Below are 23,474 nucleotides of genomic sequence, written 5' to 3' on the forward strand. Positions count from 1 at the left end.
ATATCATATGTTACAATTTAGTACTTGAATTAATAAGTATACTTTTGTTATGATAGTAAATAAGTAACAATTTTGTTGGATCTTTATTTCAAATAAAATACTTTGGTAAATTTTTACAAAATTACCAATCTGATTTTGTTATGTGATCTGATCTGTGATAATAAATAAATTGTGATGATATATGAAATTAAAAATCATTGAGTATTCCGGATCAGGAATGCATATTTAACCAGGTGATTGCTAGTAGTTTTACCGGATACTGTTGTATGAGCTTAATCATAGATTAATACTTAATTGGAAATGTTGATATGAGCAAATCGCTGTTAATTAATCACTTCCTACAAGAAAAAAAATGATAATAACATGTGATAATACAGATGATAAGAAGTGATAATAATGATTACAGCCAATAAAGATATCTAAATTTATAGGAAATTAATAAATTACTAAGTTCAATTTTTCAATTTCTGATACTTCTTTAAAAAGTTGAGGAGAATTCAGTTAATTCAATAAAACATTTCATAGCACTCAAATGTTTGTGTAACTTTTAATCCTTTTAAAAGTGACAATTGTTGATTTATTTTCGATAACCATAAACGATACATTGTATAATAAAATAAATTAACATTCTTAGGAAAAATAAACAAATATAGTTACTAGTTAAATTTAAATTTTTGTTTAAATTTTAAAATATTTTCTTCATATTTTCTCTATAAAATACATTTTTGTACTATTTTAATTGTTTTATCTTATTTAAAATGATTATTTAAATCATTCATTTTAATTCTATTTTTATATTTAAGTACTGTTATCATTTGATATTCAATTTTTTCAATTCAAATATTTTTGTTTTATAGAAAAAAAAAAAATGCATTTAATGGATAAATGATTGATTGTACATCGAAATTCTCGATGCATTCCAAAAATTTTCATTCATTTCTCGTATGGTTGCTTAATTCTGTATCAGTAATTGCTGAATTGGTTACTGATAATGGTAATATTATCAGTTCTAATGATGGATATATCAGTCAACCAGTTAAGATTTCATTATTTAATGGTTAGTCAGATTTTTGTTTTCTTTTAAAAATTTTCCATTTTTTTTTTTAATTTAAAATTTATTTTTAACTCCGTCAGAATTTATTTTCTTCATTTCATCTTTCATTTAGTATAATTTAATACAAATATCAATATTTATCAATTAATTTGATATATAAATATCTTTTTTCTGCGATAAAATAATGCAATATTTGAATTTAAATATTAGTTTATTCAAAAACATAAAAAAGTTTTAAATTAAGTTTTAAAGTATATTTAAAATATAACATTTTTATATTTTATTGAAAGAAAAAACAAATAAAAATAAATTTGCACAAAATATTTTCAATTCTAACAGATATTTGTCATTTCTTTTCGTTTGATACTTTCTATATGCAAATTTTTTTAATGCAAAATAAATGATTTATATAATTTGTATTAGAAATGTTTTTTCTTTTTTTTTAATGTGTGAAATTATTTTAAATTCACATAAATAAAGCATAAATTTTGGAATTTTCTTTGTATTGCTTTTTTAATTATTATTTTAATTTCCAAATTTTAAAAAATGAAATAAAATTTATGAATGTTATGAAAATCTTCAAAATAACTTTTCTCAAAGAAAGAAAACATTTCTATGTGTGAAATTGTTAAAAATTAATTTATTTGATGTCAATTTTCATTGCAAACTTCAAATTTCATTTCATTTTCATTTTAAATAAATAAACTTTTTTCTTCTATTATAAATATTTAAGAAGAAAATTCATAATTTCTGCAAACGGTTCATTCATTCATTCATTTCTTCTACAATTGCCACTATTATTGTCCTTTAATATGTCTGTGTGTGTGTGTGTGTGTGTATGTGTATGTGTGTGTGTGTGTATGTGTGTGTGTGTGTGTGTGTGTGTGTGTATAGAAAAAGGTGAAGAGTGAATAATTACCTGTATGTATGTGTGTGTGTTTATACATAAGTATTGAATTTTGTGAAATTGAATGAGGTCGAATAACATTGTCAAAATATGAGAAACAATAAGAAATTGGATATGTACATATGTCTGTGTATATGTGTGTGTTTGTTTGTGTGTGTGTCTGTACATTCATATTATGTAATTCTAAAATTCAATAACTTTTTTTAAATTTCAAAAAAAATTTAAAAATTCTTACAATAGTAATTTCTTGCAGTTATAAGTTTCAAAAGCATTAATTATCGATTATTTAAATATTTAAATAATCGATAATCGTTAATTTAAATTATTACTTCAAATAGTCACTCATTTAAAAAAAATTCACTTAAATTTCTTTTTGCTGAATGAAATAAATGAATAATTTGTTAACAAATGAGTGAGGTGAGGTGAGGTAACATCTGATTATGTCACCTCACCTCACCTCACCTCACCTCACCTCACCTCACCTCACCTCACCTCACCTCACCTCACCTCACCTCACCTCACCTCACCTTACCTCACCTTACCTCATCTTACCTCACCTCACCTCACCTCACCTCACCTCACCTCACCTCACCTCACCTCACCTCACCTCACCTCACCTCACCTCACCTCACCTCACCTCACCTCACCTCACCTCACCTCACCTCACCTCACCTCACCTCACCTCACCTCACCTCACCTCACCTCACCTCACCTCACCTCACCTCACCTCACCTCACCCCCTCACCTCACCCACCTCACCTCACCTCACCTCACCTCACCTCCCCTCACCTCACCTCACCTCACCTCCCCTCACCTCACCTCACCTCACCTCACCTCACCTCACCTCACCTCACCTCACCTCACCTCACCTCACCTCACCTCACCTCACCTCACCTCACCTCACCTCACCTCTCACCTCACCTCACCTCACCCCCCCCCCCCCCCCCCCCCCCCCCCCCCCCCCCCCCCCCCCCCCCCCCCCCCCCCCCCCCCCCCCCCCCCCCCCCCCCCCCCCCCACCTCACCTCCCCTCACCTCACCTCACCTCACCTCACCTCACCTCACCTCACCTCACCTCACCTCACCTCACCTCACCTCACCTCACCTCACCTCACCTCACCTCACCTCACCTCACCTCACCTCACCTCACCTTACCTCATCTCATTTCATATCCATTATTCCAATTCAATAAGTGTAATCTTCGTTTCCTTCCTGAAATCAAATTTGAAATGGTCACTTATTGAAATTGTTGAAAATATTAATGTAATGCATTAAACAGAAATGATTATAATTGAAATGAAAAATTATTTCAAATTTTAGAATATAATAAATGTTCATTATTATTATTAATATTATTATTATACTACTTATTATCATTATCATCGTTTATTATTATTAATTATAATTATCATTGATTATATCACAACAACTTTTATCAACATTATTCACAGCTATTGTTATTATTAATTATTATTGCTGGTTGTTATTATTATCACTTATAATTATTAACCGTAATAATAATGATATAACTATTATTATTATCATTCACTGTTATCATTATTATTACTACTGTTATTGTCGATTATCATTTTTTCTTTTTCTTCTTCTATTGCTATTATTGCTGCTATTATTATTATTAAATTAACAAAAGCATTAAAATATCCAAGAAGCATTACTATTGATACTATTTTTAGCATTGTTAGCTTTATAATTTTCAATTACAATGATTTTTTTTTTTAATTAAATTAAAAATTTGTGTTTAATATTTTAATTGAAGTCTTTTTTTTTTTTTTTTTTGCACGGACTTTTTTTATTGGATGAAAAAATGAGGGTTAAAAAATAAAGGTCATTTCGATTTTCAACTTGTTGACCTTTCTATAAAATGACCTTCAAGCAAATTTCAGCTATAATTTTACTGTAATTTCAATTATACCATTCCTATTGCCGTACTGTATACTAAAATTGAAATCCCATCTATTCAATATAATTTCTTTTTGCTAAATTTCAAAATTAGCTAAAATTTATAGAAATTTAGCAAAAAAAAAAAATTGAAACTATATAAATATGATAGAGTATTTGAAAAGTAATGCATTCATATAAACTATCAAACGCATATGAAATATTTACGTACGTGTATACACGTACGTAGCAGTAAATTAGACAATTAATGTTTGTGTGGAAAAAGTAGACTGAAATATTTGTTTATAAAAGAAAAATATTCGAAAATTAAAAAAAAAAATTTACAGAATATTGCGTGACGTTACGTTGAAATTTAAGTTTTACACTTAATTAATTAAATTTAATTTTGCTAAATGCTGTTGCTTAATTATGTAAAAATTTGCTAAATAAAATTTTTGAAATTAATTGAAATTAGCAAAAAGAAATGAAATTTTCTTGTGAAGGAAATAAAAAAAATTTTTATTGATAATTGGAATTAATTTAAAATTTGACATAATCGCTTGCTCTTTCTTTCTTTCTTTTCAATTATTAATTTTAATTTCAGTAAAAGGAAGAGAAAAGAATAAAAAAAAGGCTAAGAAAGGTTTAATTAAATTAAAAAAACTTTTTTTGACTTTTTAATTAAAAAAAAAGAAAATTTTCAATTTTTTCATTTCCATTTTTTTTTTTTTAATTCTTCCTAATAACCTTAAATTTATCGCTGTGTAAATATAATTAGCAAATTTATTCTTTTTTGGACTAATTATTTTTATTCTTATAGCTTAATTATTTCAAATGAATTTTACAATTCTTTAGCAAATAATTTTTGATTGAAACTAATTATTTCTTTTTTTCTTTTTTCCGCTATGCCATTTTTTAAATTTTAAAATGGAAAAGAAAAAATTATGCTAATTATTTTATTACTATTAATTATCATTTTGTATTTTGTATAATGAAATTTTATTTGCAAATTTAAAATTTCATTTTTTGAATAATTTTATATTTGTTAAATTACATGATAAATGTGAGGAGAATTTGAATTTTGAACTTTGCAAAACTTTAATTTTGATAAAATATAGTGATAAGAGCGGAATTGTTGAAAATTTTACATCTTAAATGACCTAAAATATCTTTTATATAGCAATTATTATGCATTTTTATATTACAATTTTGTAAATTTTCGGGATTTTTTCATTCCCGAGAAACTAAATTTGATCAGTGATAAAAATGTGATAAGAGAATAAAAATGGGAAAGAGGAATGTTTGATAATTATCTGAATTTAATACAATATCTAAGCATTTATACAAGTATTAAATATCATTAAGTAAGTAAGTAAGTATTAATTTTAGATTTTTAGGTTACTTCTAGTCTAATAACTTCAAAATTTTTAAATTTTTTACATTATTTTTTTTTAAATTTTAAAATTTTTTAAAATTAAATTAACTAATTAGAGCCAACATTTCATGAATTACAAACAAACGAAAAAAAAAAATTATGCATAAAATTTATTTTCTTTTTTTCTGTCTAAGCTAATTAGTAAATAAACAAATGAGTGAAATTTATTGGGGAAAAAGCTATTTAGCTAATAATTAAGTCCAATAAAAATAAAAATAAAATAATTAAATCCTAAAATATGCAAAAAATTATAATATTACAATGATAAAATTGTAATAACAATAAAAACAATCAATAAGAAATGATAAATTGATAAAATGATAACATTAGTGAATTAATTTATCACATTAATATACGATCAATAACTTATCTTAATTATTAATTTATTAATATATCATTTATAATTGATTTAAAAAAATTTATTATTTCTTATAAAAATGTTATTTGTTTCAATTTCAAGTTAAAATTAAGAGTATTAAGATATTTTTATTGGTTATAATTTCATTTTATACATTAAATATCTTTTTTGGATTCTTTTTTTTTAAAAAAAAAACAAAAAAAAAGCAAAATGAGAATTTATAAATTAGAATAAAAGAAAAAAATAGGTTAAAATGCTCTAAAATTTCAAATCATTGATTAATTTTATAAAATTTGATGTACTGATGAAGTTTGACATATTGTCCTCATTTTAATTTTTTTTTTTATTTTTTTGAAATTAACAAAATAAAAAAAAAAAAGAAAGAAATGAAAATTACAAAAATTAAAATGGTTCTTTAGCAAAAAAAGATTTAAAAGAAAATAATAATTATATTTATCATTTAATTAAATTAAATATTTGAATAAAAATTTAATAAGTAAATAAAGTAAATAAAATAGTTTGAAAAAGTAAAGGAAAAATGCACAAAATAGGAAAGTGTTAATGTTGGAAGTAAAATGTTGGAAAATTCTTTTTTGTTTTTGATCACCAAAAAGGTCAAAAGGTCAAAAAGTTAATCTATTTTTTTTGTTTGACCTTTTGAAGTTAATTAAAAAGACAAGAAAAGTGGTAGAAGTATGATAATAAATGAAAAAAAAATTTAGCATAATAACTTATCATAATGTTAAAAATGTTTAGAATAAATCTCTTATTTAATTGGAAATTAATTAAATTAATAAAAAATTTCCATTAATTTTTATTTATTGCTATTATTTGCATTCATTTTTTTAATTGATTCTTTAAAAATTTATTTTTTCATCATATTAGCATAATTAGAAATGAAAATTAGAAATGAAAAAATGACATTGAACTTTTTTTTTTTTTCGTTTTGTGGTAGAATTAAAGAAATCGTAAAATGTAATAATTACTCTTTACTTCATGCAAAAATTTTTTTTTTCTTTCTTTCTTTTTATGTAAAACTAAAAAGGAAAAAAAAAATTTAACTTTGAAAATTTTTTATATTTTAATTTAACATTTTGTATTGTGTAATTTACAAAGAAAAATGAAACATTTTACTAATATCAATTAATTATCAAATTTCAATTGAATAAAAATTCAAAATGAAATTTTCTATATTTGATAAGAAATTTATATTTTATTTTCTGTTTTTTTTTCCTTTAAATTATTAAATTTATTTATGATTAAATGTTAATAATTTAATATTAAATAACAAATTGTTCACTAACATTAATAATTATATTTTGCAATGTTAATGCAAATTTTTTTTTTCAGAAACGATAAAATCATTAATTTTTTAAAGTTAAATTTGCCAGTGAGTAATTTAGAATTAATTTTTTTTTTTCTCACTGAAATTATTCCAAAAGATCTAAAATGAAGAGAAGGTCAAATGTGAATGCATTGTGTGTCAACCTTGCTAAAATGACATCTACCAATGACAATTTTACAAGGTCATTTACTTATTGTACATGCAATTTGCAGTTTGTTCGTTGATCAATAAGCATTATACACACTCTTTTGCTATGATATATTATCAGAGAGATATTATCAATATGTTTATCAGAAACAGTAAGAAGTAGTTTATTTTTTGATTACATATAAGATAACATATTGAACGGTTGACATTGAATTTTTATAAACAAAAAAAAAAAATTCAAATCAACTTGAAATTTAGGACAGAAAATAAATCGTTAAAAAATCCTATAAAAAAAAATCTACGAAAAAAAAAAATAAAATTTAAAAATGCTAAAAAAAAGAGATCAATGGGTCTAATGAAAATGGAAAAGAATACAAATAATTCCTTCTTAGAAAAATAAAAAAAAAATCTTAAATCTTGATTTTATTTTTTTTTTTTTTTAAAAAAGAAAACAAATTTTTTTTGAAAAAAAAGAGACAGTAGCAAAATGAACTGAAAATTTTAAAAAAATTTAAAAATTTGATTAAGGAAAAATCTCCAAATCCAGTATTGGGGATTTATTTAATTATAAAAAATGAAAAATTGCTATCAACAAAAAAAAAAAAAAACAATTTCCGGATATTTTTTAATCCGGCACCATATAATTTGTATAATTTGAGACGAAAAGTAAATTCAAATTTAAGATTTTAATTTAAAAATGTAAAAAGTTAAAATTAAAAAATTAAATTAGAAATCATTTTTTAATATATAACTAATTATATTAAAAGACGAAATGTTAATTTATTTATTTTTTTTTTTTTTTTGTTTACAAAAAATTAAACATTTTAATTCGATTATCTAAAATTATCACTCAAAAAACACATTTAACATTTCAAACACTGTAAATTTGCATTTTTTTTCTTTTTTTTTTGTTACAAATTTCAATCAAAAATTTTATCGTTTGTTTGTTTATTTGTTTTCTTTTTTCTGTAAAACAAATTAGAAATGAAAATAAAATAGAATAAAAAAAAAAAAAAATTTGCGAAGTGTTAATTTATCAACAATAATTTCATTCTGTTTATTTTAGATTTTTTTCACTGATAAACAATTTTGATAACAAGAAATAAAATTTAAAAATGCAAAATTAACTTTTTTTTTTGCAAAATATTAGTATTATTAATTGAAATTTGAATTTAAAATTAACTTTTCGTTTGCAAAATATTAGTATTATTAATTTAAATTTAAATTTAAATGGTTATTAAATGTAACAAAAAAAAAAAGAAAGAAACTGCGTGTGGAAAAAAATTAAATTAATAATGCTAAAAGCTGAGATTTCATTCAAATTTTTATTTCTTTGAGTTCTTCAATTTTTTTCCAAATTAACAATTAAAATTTTTTTTTAATTTCTTTTATTTCAAATTCTTTTAATTTCAAATTTAAATCAATGATTATTTGATTTCTTCTTTATTATACTCTACCACTAGTAGCAATAAAGTAATGATCACATTAGATCAAATCTTTTACATCTCGGTCAAAAAAATTTAAATATTAATCGTTAATTTTTACAAGTAGAATTTCAATCACTCAAATTTTTTTTGCCACTATCATTACGTGTAAGACGTAAGTTAACGTAAACATCAAAAGTTGTAACGTGAAATTTTACGCGTCACTATTACTAGTATTTTAAGTGATAAGTGATTGAAATGATATGATTAAATGATAATTTTTACAAATCACTGTTAGAGATATAAAATATAAAATGGCAGAAAAAATTTTTTATTCTTAGAAAAATTATTTTTATAAAATTTTTAAATAAAATTGATTAAATGATTATTTCCTTTCTCTGTTTTTTAGATCCATCAGTACTTCGATTTGGTAATTCATCAACATCCGATTATTTCAAACTTCTTGATTTAGATGGTAATCATTTACTAATCGGTGCAAGGTAATTAACCCTCTTTTCTTCAATTCATTTCGTTTTTAGTTTTTTTTAATTTTGAGTTTAAAAAAAAAAAAAAAAACTAAAAGCCATAAAATTTTTAAAAAAAAAAAAAAACTAAAAACCATAGCAAATTAAAATCGTAACATTTTGATTTATGCAATAATTTGTCACAATCATTTGACACTCTTACTCGTTCCTTTTTTTTTTTTTTTTAATATAATAAAATAATTTAAAATTTTGTTGTGCATTTATTTTCAATTTAAATTTTATTTTATTAAAAATTTAATTTTTATGTGATAATTAAACCAAAAAAAATACTAAATTTTATCATTTATTGCCTACCAATTTGTGTATAATATAAATAAGTTTAATTGTTTTTATAAATTGTATAAAATGCTATTAAGGCAAAATTTTTTTATTCAATAATAAAATTTAATAAAAAATATTTTATAATAAATTGTTGATATTATAAATAGTATTTGTATAGAAATGTTTTACAGTGTTATTATTATTTATTAATTATTATTATTATTTATCAGAAAAGGGAAATTATGATTTTTTGAATTAGAATTAAAAATATTGTTGATAATAGCACTGTAATAATTTAATAATTTAAGAATAAATTATATTTAATATTTTTACATCATTTTAAAATTTATTCAGTTTGTTTTTCCTTAAAAAATATATTTGTAAATTTTTTTGCGCTAATAATTTTGCAAATTTTAGTTAAATAAAAATATTTAAATTATTTTAGATTATAAAAATGAATTAAGCATATATATATCTGATGAAAAAAATGTTTGTATTAAAATTAATTTTTTTAGGAAAAATTTTTTTTACAATTTTATTAATAAAGCATTATTATATATGAAATTAATTGAATTAGCCTATAAAAAATGATAGATTTATCACAGATAATTATAATTATCAGTACTACTTATCAGTTTTACATTAAATTAAAAATAAATATTGAAAAATTTTTTTTTAAAAAATAAAATTACACAAATTTTTTATTGTATAACAACATATTACAGATATTGTATCGATTTATTTAAATTAATTAAATTTCTTTTTTTTTTTTTTTCAATTCTGTTAAAAAATTTGTTGCAATGTGATCGAATGATTAGCTAATTAATTAATTAATTAATCTAAAAAGAAGTGAAAAATTTTTTTTAGCAATTGTATGAATGTATCCTTTTCTGTAATAAATGATTTTACAATTTTTGATAAATTTTCATTGTGTGTTTTTTGATGATTGAAATTTTCAATTAAATTTAGAGTGGAAAAATCTTTGATAGACTAAAATTAGTCAAATTTCAATTTAATTTTAATGTTTTTTTTTTTTTGCATTTGTTGCTATTCATTTAATTTATGTGATAAATAAAATATGTTTAAAATATTTATATTATAACTTAATTATTTCACTTATTTATTTATTTTTCATTTCACGTCAAACACGTTAAATACGTTTAAAATTAAATTAAATTTTATGCTATTTTTATTTATTATTGATCAAAATGATAAAAGCTATAAACTTTCAATGCAAAATTTTTAAAATTCTTTTCTTTGATATGATAAAGAAAATTTTTTGAATGATAATTTTATTTAAATAAAAATTTTATTTATGATTGCTAATTTGAATTTTTTTTTTAGATTTAATTAAATATTTTACAGAGATGTTGTATATAATATTAGCATTGAAACATTCACCGAAATACATTCAATTAAATGGCCATCAAAGGAAAGTGTCGTGAAGGAATGTTTAATGAAGGGAAAATCAAAGGTGAAATTGATAATAGTGATGATAAAGAAAATGATAATAGCCAAAATGATAATAATGATAATATAAAGAAAATGATAATAAAAAATGATAATAAAATAAAGAAAATGATAATAGTATAATAAAAAAATGATAATAATGATAATAAAGAAAATGATAATAGTTATAATTAAAAATGATAATAGTGACAATAAAGGAAATGATAATAGTGATAATAAAAAAAATGATAATAGTGATAATAAAAAAATTGATAATAGTGATAATAAAAAAATGATAATAGCGATAATAAAAAAAAGATAATAGCCAAAATGATAATAGTGATAATAAAGAAAATGATAATAATGATAATAAAAAATGATAATAGTTATAATAAAAAATGATAATAGTGATAATAAATTGAGAAGCAAAAATTTATGATTGTTGTAATTTTGTTGACAGAAATTAAATTTTTTGCCTAAAAATTTTCTTCAAATTTTCAAATGTAATTCAATTTTCTGTTAAACTTAATGAAAGTTTTTCTTTTTCCTTTTTTTTAATATTTTTCTTAAAAAATAATTAAATTTTGATTTGAATAGTTGTTAAAAGTTAGATAATCAAGCATTCCTTCATTCCGATTACAAAGGCTTTTGAAAATTTCCAAAGTTGAAAAATAATTTAATTTGAAAATTGAAAATTTCAAATGCTTTCTTCTTTTATCACAAACGATTGATTGCTGTGTTTTCAGTTGTAAATTTCAATTGAAAATTTGATTTATTTTATAAGTTAGAATAATTTTTTTTTTTGCCTCAAAAAAGAAATAAAAATTGGAAAAGTGGAAAATTTAAGTAAAATTCAATAATCCTAAAATATCTTTTAAAAAAAAAATAACTTTGAAAAAGATTTTTCTTCTTTCGTTGTATAAATATTATAATATCTACGATATTATAACAAAATCCAACCAAAAAAAAAAAAAAAAAAACGGAAAAAAAAAACGAAAACGGAAAAAAATATCCGTTCAGCATGATTAATCATGCAGAAAAAAAAATGTTCCGACTAATTGTAATTATATATGTATATATTTTTTTGAAATGATCAATTTCACTTTTTTGCTTCTTCGTAAATTTAAGTTTTTTTTAAAAAAAAAATTATGAGAAACGGAAATTTTAATTTGAAGAAAAGATAGAAAAAAAATGATAAAAATTATAAAATATCCTCGAGAATTTTATATCTACAATTCATTACTTTCTTTCTTATCCTTTTTCTTTTTTTGTTTGTTAAATAATAAAAATTAAAAAACATTTCAAAAAAATAATTTTCACTTTCCCTCTCTCTCTCCCTCTTTCTCTCTCTTGCTTTCTTCAAAATTTAAATTTATTTATTTACTAAATAAATTTTATTTTGAAATTTCAGGATCTATGTCATAATTATGTACGTATTCTAGCTAAACATAATAATGATCAAAGTATTTTAATTTGTGGTACCAATGCATTTCAACCAATGTGTCGAAAATATGAACCGGAAAAATATGATGAATATAGGCAAAATTTAGAATTTTCCGGACTCGGTATTGTACCGTATGATCCAAATCATAATTCAACATTTCTTCGAGATGATGATCTATTGTATGCTGGAACAGGTAATAATTATTTTTGATAATAAATCTTTTTTTTTGTTAAAATTTTGCAAAACTTTTTTTTATTTTATTAACCTTTCAAAAGTTTCTAAATTTAAAAAAAAAAAGAACGAAATTATGATTTATTTTTAAAATTATCATAATTTTTTTTTTTTAATTTAAAAAAAATTACAAAAAGAAATGATTACAGGTAATTTTTTTTTTTTATCCTATCCTTTTGTTTTTTATTAAATTAACAAATGATTAAAAAAATGAAATATGAATTTTTAAAAATTTTGTTTTAACAAATTTTTTATTGGGTAAATAACTTTGTTGATCGATTTGTGGTTATTTTACCATTTAGAGGTATGTAACCTTGGGAATTTCATATAAATTTTAAAAAATGTTAACGAAATGAATTAAATTACTGTCATCAAACAACAACTTTCCCCTTTTATCCTAAATTACAACAATAACATTCCCATAGTTTCGGGCATTTTTGGAAAATTTAACCTGTAATTTAGTTGGCTAATAAATAATCGAAAAAAAAAAAAGATTTGAGTGAAATAATTAATTATGGGAAATATATTTTGAAATCGTTATCAATTTTTGAATTTTCAAAATTTAATTTCTTTTTTTTTTGTTCATTTTTAAATCCTAAATTACAACAATAACATTCCCATAGTTTCGGGCATTTTTAGAAAATTTAACCCGTAATTTAGTTGGCTAATAAATAATCGAAAAAAAAAAGAATTGAGTAAAACAATTAATTATGGGAGATATATTTTGAAATCGTTATCAATTTTTGGATTTTTTTATTAATTAATTTATTTTTATATCAATTAAATCTTTGAATTTTCAAAATTTAATTTCTTTTTTTTTTGTTCATTTTTAAATTTTTGAATTATTATACATTTCTTTTTGAATTCATTCGTGGAATTTATAGTATTTGCATCGATCATTTAAGTAAATATTATTTTCAAATGTAAATTATTTTGTTATCTTCGGAAAGAAGAAAGAAAGCAAAAAAGAAAACAAATTATAATATTTCAAAAATTACGAAAAATGAAGCAAAAAAAAAAAAAAAAACGATACAGAAATTAAGTATTAATAAATTTATCAAAACTTGTTTTTATTTTCAAAAAAAAAAAGTAATTGTTTTTGCAAATTGCATTACGACAAAAAAAAATTCAATCAAAAATTTGATTAAAAAAATTTGATACATAAATTAAAATTAAATTCTTAAATTTTAACAATCACAATGAACAATAGCTTTTTTAATCATTTCCAAAACCATTTTTTTACGGAATGTAAAATTTTTTTTTTTTTTTGCAGTTACAAATTTAATTTTTAATTTATGGAAAAAACTAATTATAATGTTTGTTTTTAATAAAATTGTGCATAAATTTGCTAATAATTTCAACGAACAAAAAAAAAATTAATGATAATTTAAAATTTTTCAAAATTTTATCAAAGTTTTCATTATTAATTTGTATAATAATAATAATGTATAATTTTTAATAAATATTAAAATTTATAAATTATTTTATTAATTATTAAAATTTATATTAAGAAAAATAAAGAAGTAAATTACTTTAATATAAAAGTTTAGTTCTAAGTTTATTACGAATTGATTAGAAATAATAGTTTTTGACAAAGATAATAATTTTCTAGAGTGTATGATTAAATTAAATTAAATTTTCACTTTTCATTAATAACTTTTTGACTACTTCAAAAATGTCCATTTGCGCGAAGGTCAATAAACAATTTGACAAAGTAGTTTGTCACTTTATTATTCCATTTGATTCATTAAATTGAAAGAGGCAATAATATTTGTTAATAAATAGAAAGCATTTATATTTTCAAACTTTATAAGTAAATAAAGTGAAAGTGAAAATATTAAAAATTATTATCTTAAAATGATTTAAAATATTGTAAGGATAAAATTAAAATGCAAAAATATTTTTACAATTTTTAATTTTAATAGTTTTTCTTTATTTTATGATTTAGCAAAATTTTAAGTTTTAATTTTAAAAATTTTTCTTCGTTTTATGAATTAGCAAAATTTTAAGTTTTAATTTCAAAAATTTTCCATACTTACAAAATAAATGAATTCGTTTTTCTTCTCTCCTATGTATTTCATTTAAATTTAATTTCCAAAAAAAAAAAAAAAAAGACGAAAAAAAAAATTTGAATAAATTTTTTTGACATTTCAAACGTATATGGTAGGATCAATCTATCACATCTCTTTCTTCTTTTCCTTTTCCAGTAGTGTCCTTCAAAGATTAGATTTTAAAATTAAACTTTTCCCGATATCCTACTAAAAAAAATAAAATAAAAAATAAAAAATAATGACATTTCCCGAATATACCATCAAAAATATCACAGAAAATAAAAATAAAAAAAGAACAAATGGAATGATTCGAAAGACACTTTGCAAAATGAAATAATTTTAATTTTTATTCATCGTTTTTTCTTTTTTTTTTTTTAAATTGTTATCCAAAGCACAAATTTAAAAATTTTGCTCATCGAAATATTAATTAACAATTTTATCAACAACAATAAAAAGTTTATTTGAAAAAAAAAAACTATTCAAATTAAAAAATAGAAAAAAAAAATAAACATTTTATAAACGATGAAAAAAATATAATAATTTGAATAATTTAAATAAATATTTTGCATTTAATGTTTTATAAGCGAAAAGTAATAAATAGGAAAATTGCTATATTTGATTATAAAATTTTTGTCACATTAAAATTTACCATTTCTTAATGTGTGTCAACAATTGTATAATGGTAAATTTAAAATTTTTTAAATTAAAATTAATAGTTTTTTCTTTAAATTTTAAAAATGAATTTTGGTTTTAAATTAAATTTTATATATTTTATATATAATTTAAATTTTTATATTATTCCTTTTTTCATTGCAAAAAAAAAAAAACTCAAACATTTGTTTATTTATTTCTTTTTTTTCTTTTTTTTTTTTGTTTTCTGTGTTCAATTTGATAAAAATTTTTTAATAATTTTTTGAATTAAACTTAAAAATTTAATTAATTAATAATAACTAAATAGCTTTGAATTACTTTTAACAATTAATAATTTGAAATTAAATTTTTTTTGAATAAATTTTTATTATTTCTTAAAAGATTTTTGCTTTCGAGCATATCTCATTTAATTTGCTTTATAATTTTAATTTTTGATAAATTAATTTAACTAATTTTGAAAGCTATTATTTAATTGAATAAATTACAGTATCAGATTTTTCGGGTGCTGATCCTTTGATCCATCGACGAAATATTACAAAAATGATTGATTTGGGTATTCGTACGGAACGAAATGATGTAAAATTTCTTAATGAACCAAATTTTGTTGGTTCATTTCGTGATAATGAAGTAAGTTTTAATTTTTTTTTATAAAAATTTACGGAAAAATTAGATTTAAATTTTAAACAAACTTTTTTTTTTACTTCTTTTCATCTTATCTTCTTTCATTTTTTTAAGTCTAAAATTATAAAAATACTTATTTTTGTTATATCAGTTGTAATTTCCCTCTTATCATTCCTTTTTTTTTGATATGAAATTAATAATTTTTAAAATTAAATCATTCATACATCAATAAGCCCTCTCTTTCTCCCTCTCTCTCTTAAAGCAAACAAAGAGAGAGAGAGGAAAAAAGAAACGACTTTCATATATATTTTTAATTTCAAAATTCAATTAATAATTGAAAGTTAAAATTTTATTTTTTATTTTTCATTTTCTTTTTTTAAATGAAAAATGTTAAATTTTAAAAAAGTTTAAAAAATGAGCAAATAAAATTAACTGTTATTTTTTCCTCTTTTAACCAAAAAAATTAGTCATTTATTATTCGCTGTTGTTCGTTTTTCAAATCGAAATGTATAATACTTTTTCATTTTGCTAGACAATAAAGGATTTTAACTTGAAGAAATAAAGAAAAAGAAAAAACCGGAAAACCGGTTTTTTCCTCTTCTCTATTTCCATTTCATTTCATTCATTTATGTTAAACGATATTATTGAATGCTATCTATTTTATGAAAATAAAGAAAAAATGAAAAATGCAAGAGAACAATCAAATTTTTTTTTCTCTTTTCAGATAAACTTTTTTTTTTTTATTTTTTAAAAATTAAAATTTTATTATGTCTTGCTCTTTTCATTGTGTAAAAGAATTTTTTTTTTTTGATAACAAATTTTTTTAACTTTTATAAAAATTATTTTAACTTTTATTTTGTAAAAACGTTTTTCTGCTTTCTTTATTTTTCGCTTTTTTTTTTTGTCTTTTTAAAAGTTATACTGAATTTTATAGCTTTCCAATTTTTTCTTGCTTTAAACAATGTTTTATTGTAGCTTTAAAAAGACAAAATAAAAAAATAAAAGAAAAGACGAAATTATTATTAAAATAAGAAATTTTATGAAGCAGATAGTAATTCAATATTTGAAAAATTTTGCTAATAATTAATGATAATCGTAATTGTAAAAGTGATAATAGTAATAATAGCTAACACTGAATTTTATAATTTTTTTTTAGAAATTTTTTTTTTTATAATTTTTCAATAAATGAATATAAGTGAAATTTAAAATGGTATATGCATTGAAGGAAAGCATTTCGGTATAATATAATTAATTAAATAATAATAGCAATAATAATAATAGTAACAATAATAATAATAATAAAAGTTTTTTATTATCATTAAAATCTAATTTCAAAAAATACGATCATGTAATTATTTAATAACTATTCGAAGCAGAAAAAATTTTTTTGCTTGAAAAAGTATGCAAAACCAAAAAGTAAAAAAAAAATAAAAAAGTAAGAAATAAGATTCATTTTATATTAATTATTGTCTATTATTTCTGCTATCATTATTATTGTTATCGTTATCATTATTACTAGCGTTAATATTCTTATCACTATCATCATCGCTATTGTCATCATTATTATTATTATTGTTACCATTATTACTACTGTTAATAGTGCTATCATTATCATTATTGCTATTATTATCACTATTGTTAATACCATTATCATATATTTTTTTTCACCGTCTTTTTCTTCCATATTTATGCATCCGAATTAAATTTTTATTATCATAAAATAACATTACTTTTTGTAGTCTAATAATATAATACGCTAAATATGCAATAATTATAATACCGCACTATGATACCTAATAATCTTAATATAATAGTATAATAAGTAATAATTATAACACAATATAACGATAAGCAATAATGATAATATAAATATAGTGATACATAATAATTATAATAAAAAGATTATTTTTTACATATGATAATCTCTCTTGATAGGTAAAATTTTTCCCCGACAAATGTAACTTTTTTTTTCTACCATTCGATATTTATTACCAAAATGAAAATTCCCTTCTATTATTGGAATTACCTTCTCTCCCTCTCTCTCTTTCTTCTGTTTTCTTTCTCTTTATTTTCTTGAGAATATTCCATTTGTTCCGGTCAATGAATTCCCACATCATTCTTAAACGAACAAATAAACATTTTGTTTCTTGAAAGATTCATTCCGGCTAAATCAATTTCACATCATTTCCATAATGTATCAATAAATCAGTCAATATTGATCTGTTCCAGGAAGTAATCTTTCATAAAATTACTAAATAATTTTCAATTATTTTCACTCAATCAACTAACTATTAGGTGTAATCAGTTTCAAAATTCTGATTGTTTTATTTGTAATTCATTTCAAATTTTTAGTATGTATACATTTGGTTCCGTGAACAAGCAGTGGAACGTGAATGTTGTAATGACGGTGCCATATATTCACGTGTTGCTAGACTTTGTCGATCGGATAATGGCGGTCCAAGACCATATTCCAATGAATGGACATCATTTGTAAAAGCTCGGCTAAATTGTTCCATACCAGGCCATTATCCATTTTATTTTGATCAAGTTAGTAGTTACGTGAAACGTGAACTATTACTCGAGAGTTACACTAAATTTTTTTTTTTTTTTTTTAACCAAATTCAATAATTTATTTATCTTAAATTCACAGAACTTTAATAAACAATAATTATTGTTGTTTTGTTAAGAAAAATAAAAAAAAAAAAAAAAAAACAAAATTGCTATTCTGTGTTTGTATGAACTAAGCCGCCTATCTTGCGGTATATTTCAGATAGAAGCTATTGCGCCACCGGTAAATAGCTTTCATTTATTAAAGATGAAACAGTTAGTCTATGCAGTATTTCGTAGTCCTTTAGCTGGCATCTCATCATCAGCCATTTGCGCTTTTGATATTCAACAAATTAATGATGTTTTCTCGGAATCTAAATATGGTGATCGAAGTAGTTCACAATCATTATGGATGAGTGCACTTTATAGTGATACTTCAAAATATCGACCTGGTAATTTGACCTTACTTTTATTTTACAAATATTAATTTTAGAAATTTTGTGATTTAAAATTTGATCAAAGCACAAGATTTATAATTTACAATTTGATCCAATTGAAGGTTATATAAATTAAGAATAGGTCAAGTTAGAGATTTTATAATTCGAGATTGGGTTAAGTTAAGAATTTCATAATTTGAAACTGGGTCAAGTTTGAAATTACAAAAATGAAGATTAGGTCAAGTTAGAAATTTTTGAAGCAGTAGAGTGGTTTATGCTATAAGATGTATTAATGTATGAAAAATGTTTGATTCAAATTTAAATTTTTTACAAACATTAAAAATTTACAAATTCTTCTGCTGTTTTCTAATTTATATACCCAAAAAATTTTATTTCAGGTAAATGTGCAAATAATTCACGTCTGCTACCCGAAGAAGCGGTAGCATTTGCCCGATCTAATCCGCTAATGAATGAAGCTATACCAAATTATTTTGGTGCACCAATTGCAATACATACGGGTTTGGATCATTTTACACAAATTGTCATTGATGCTCAGGTATAATTTAATTTAATCAATCAATCGATCGATCAATATGAATTTTAACTGAGTTTAATTCAGAATTTTGGCTAAAAAAAAATTAGCAAAACCGTTTGTAAAATTTTATATATAGCAAAATTAATTATAGGTGAAAGCAGTTGATGGACATTTATATGATGTTATATTTATTGGTACCGATCAAGGTAATATTTTCAAAATGGTAAATTTAGCTGGCACCAAAACTACCGCAAAGCAACCATCTCATCATATTTATACATTTCAAATTACTAATGTAAGTTCATAATTAAAAATATGAATGAAATATATTGCTCAAAAAATTCTACTATTAAATTAACAAATTTTTGACATTTTTGATTATTTAAATTAAAAATTCTTGAAAAAAAGAAAATAGAAATTCAAAATTTTTAAAAATAATATTAATTAAAAAAGCTATGCTAATAGTTTTTTTTTTTTGAAAATACCATTAATAATTTATTAATTATAAGTATTAAAAATTTTTTTTACAAAATTAATTATTATTACTTAATTATTATTACTAACTTATTTATTATTACTTTGACAGGAACCAATTCAAAATATGATGATATATCAGGGAAATATGAAAGATTTATCTGTTGAAAGATATTTAATAGCTGTTAGTGAACGATCTGTTGTACGTGTTCCGCTAGCGCAGTGTAATAGATTTGAGACGTGTACTGATTGTGTCGCTTTACGTGATCCACATTGCGCATGGGATTTAGAAGCTAAGAAATGTATATTATTAAATAATAATTTAAATGGGTATGTATTTTGATATTTTTTGTATTATTCAATTTGATTACATATTAATATTTATTATTTTTGTGAATGTAGTCGAGAAAAGTTTATATTCTTAGGACTGTTATAAAAGGTGAAAGGTCATAGAGCACTGAACTATTGAAAAGCAGCTAATAAATGGTTGTTATAGCTTTGCTAAAAATAAAATGATTGTTCGAACAGCGCCAAAATGCTAAACATAAAGAAATAATCGTACTCGTCAATAAGAATTATTCATCATAAACATATGATTGTGCTAATTAATTAATAATTATGATTTTGTATTCAAAATTAATTCACAATTTTCTGTTGGGCGTTAAAGGCTATAGTGTATTAGTGATAATTATTTCATCGTAAAGAAACAAATAAATAATATACACAAATATGCAATTTTAATATATAAAACTATTTATACAATTTTAATATATAAAATTATTCATACATGACTTATTTATGCAAATTAAAGATTTAAAAAAATGAAATTATTTCGTTTTCTAAATGAATTTTCCAAAATTAATTTTTAAAATATTTGATAATTTTTAGCATCAATATTTTAACTAATTTAATATCACTGTAGATTATATGAACAACAAGTTATAACAGGCGATACACAGGGTTGTGGTACTTTTACCGAACTTCAACACTTTTTTAATTTTGATATTATACCATCGATTGTTAATGAACATGAGGAACCTTTACAAGGTAATCATTAAAATTTATTATTATTTTATTGTTTCACATAATTTTGTAAATAACTTTTTCGATCAATTAATTGCAAACAGTTGTAAGCTTTCATGTTTGCATGAACAGTTAGTTTAAGTCAATCTTTTACAGAATTAAATTGGTAAATTTTTAGCTATGATAGCATTAATAAAAAAAACGGATACGATATCCTAGATTAATGTATTGCTGTGAACGATAAATCCACTGGGTACGGTGTGCTGGACTACTGTATTTTCGGATATGGTAGTCTTACCAGATACGATAATGTTACAGTGCTGCATTTGCATGTCAGAAATTTCACTTTTTTTTTCTTTTTTTTAAAGATATATCATATGTTCTTCCATTATCAAATTCGGCAGCAATCAGTAAAAATTGTTCGTGTGAAGAAAAGAAGTCAATTCCGGTTTGTGCTTCCACTAGTAATTCATTCCGTGTTACTGCAGGTGTTTTTTTTTACTTACAAACAAATTTTAAAATTTAATTTATTTTGCTGTAAGCAAAAATTTTTTAAATTTTTATTGTTTTTTTTTACAAGGAAAAATAGCTATAAATAAGTGATAAAAGTTGTAAAATTTTTTTTTTTTTTTGAACCAATTATTAAATAATAAAGTTTATTTTATTTGGTTTTTCTTTTGCATATCACTAAAAATTTAATAAAAATTGTAATTTTTAAACTTTTTTCCGTTCTAATTTATTTGTTTTGAAAATTTTTGAATTTAATTATGGAAAAAAAGGAAAAATTTACAGAATCGACTGCATATTCATTAATTGAACATAGTTTTTTTCTGCCAATACTTTGTGCTTCCATTGCAACATTTGCAATATTTATTGGTTTTTTTGTTGGAAACTTATATTATCGTTGGAAATTATCAAATAAAGGAAAGTCTTCATCATGTCAATCATTTAGTACCACTACACCTCAACCGATCTTTGGTACCAGGTAATTTGATTTATATCCATTATCATTAATATAAATTATTCAAATAGTTTATTAAAACATAAAAATTCTATCAAAACTTAATATAAAATTTTTAAACATTATCAAATTAAATTTATATCAAACATTTGAAATAGATGGAATATATTTAGGAAAATTTTATTACCAAAATTGCAACGATAAATTACTCATGAGCAACGTTTCAAAATACTATTTCAATTATCTAATACCCTACTATTAGATCAAATTTAAGGTTAAAATGAAAAATCTATTTGAATTATTATTGTTATCATTAAAATTACACCTAAAATTATTTCTAATGTGCAAATTTTAGATTATCATCACCATCGTTAAGCATTATCAATGCATATGAATCAATATCAAAATTTAGCGGTGCTATACCATTACGATCAGATTCGCCCATATCGCTTATGGTTTGTTATTATTTTTACTTTAAATATCTATTTGAAAGAAAAAAAAAAAACATTCCTCATAAGTATTTTAAATTTTAGTTGTAAATATTATAAATGATGTTTAAAAAATATCTTGAATATTTGGTAAAATATAATTGCAAATTTATTCGTAATTAAAAAATATCAAATTTGTTCAAAAGAAATTTTGTCTCATAATTTTTAATCATTTCAAATCATTTATACATTCATTATAGTCAAATTTATAATGAAATAATTTAAAATCTATTAGATTAATTTGGAATTAAATTAAATGAAGAATTATCAAATTTAAAGAGAAAAGCAAGAAAATGAAAGACGAATAAATTATAATATGTTATTTTCTAGGTGGAAGATTTGTCACATTCATCGTCATTTAAAGACAAATTAAAGCAATCAAAAATTCATCGGCCTAATCAAATTTATTTGTAGCAAATTTAAATTCATTTCTTTGTTTAAAATATACTTTCAAACCAATTTGCGGGTCATTCGTATTATACCTTCACGCATTTTTCAGTAAGTTTAATATTGAAATTCTATAATAATAACAAAATATGGAAAAGAAATAATCAAAAAAAAAAAAAAAAAAAATGAAATAAAAAAGGAAAAAAAAATTGAGGCAATTAGTTTGAGTTAGTATTTTAAACTAATATTAGATCATTCATTTTTTACCCTCAAATGGTATTCATTGGTCGTTAATTAATTAATCAGGGTAAAGAGGGTAATATATATATATATATATAAATATATAATAGCTTTTACTTCTTTTAAATAACTTTTTGATTTTGTGTGAAATATAAACGATATCATAACTTCTAACAAATAAAATGAATTTTTAAATGAAATTTCTGAAATTCTTCCAACTTTTAGTCGTTTTAGTAAAAATATTTGATTTAGATCATCTTTATTAAAATTCCGTATATTAATATAAGCATGTAGAGGCATAATTTGTTTGAAGTTTTATGACTTCAAAAAAAAGAAAAGGAAAAAAAAAAAAAAGGATTTCGATATCAAATTTATAAAATTTGGACACAGTGTTTAGTCAATGTTTTCCTTTTTCAAAATTAATTTTAATGAAACAAAAAAGTGTTATTTTTTTGTTGAAAAAAAAAAAAAAACATGTTGTATATATAATTTTCATTTGCTGTGTTTTGATTTAATCCTAATTTATTTTTTAATAATAAATAGTAGTGAATTTTATGGTTC

At 21.4% G+C, this 23,474-nt stretch overlaps 1 protein-coding gene across 1 annotated transcript; it reads left to right on the top strand.

Annotated features, from left to right (window-relative positions):
* Positions 1-912: 912 nt before the first annotated feature.
* Positions 913-22,700, top strand: Bm3009 (Plexin repeat family protein; the record flags this gene model as incomplete). Its single annotated transcript, XM_043079948.1, has 15 exons — positions 913-1,057; positions 8,978-9,068; positions 10,740-10,848; positions 12,235-12,460; positions 15,688-15,827; positions 18,174-18,368; positions 18,592-18,820; positions 19,204-19,361; positions 19,492-19,635; positions 19,927-20,144; positions 20,737-20,861; positions 21,206-21,325; positions 21,630-21,822; positions 22,154-22,253; positions 22,617-22,700. The coding sequence occupies 15 exons, from the start codon at positions 913-915 to the stop codon at positions 22,698-22,700; spliced, it is 2,277 nt and encodes a 758-aa protein (XP_042935882.1).
* Positions 22,701-23,474: the final 774 nt, after the last annotated feature.

This window comes from Brugia malayi (genome assembly GCF_000002995.4).
Source record: "Brugia malayi strain FR3 genome assembly, contig: Bm_v4_Chr3_scaffold_001, whole genome shotgun sequence".
Classification (NCBI taxonomy): domain Eukaryota; kingdom Metazoa; phylum Nematoda; class Chromadorea; order Rhabditida; family Onchocercidae; genus Brugia; species Brugia malayi.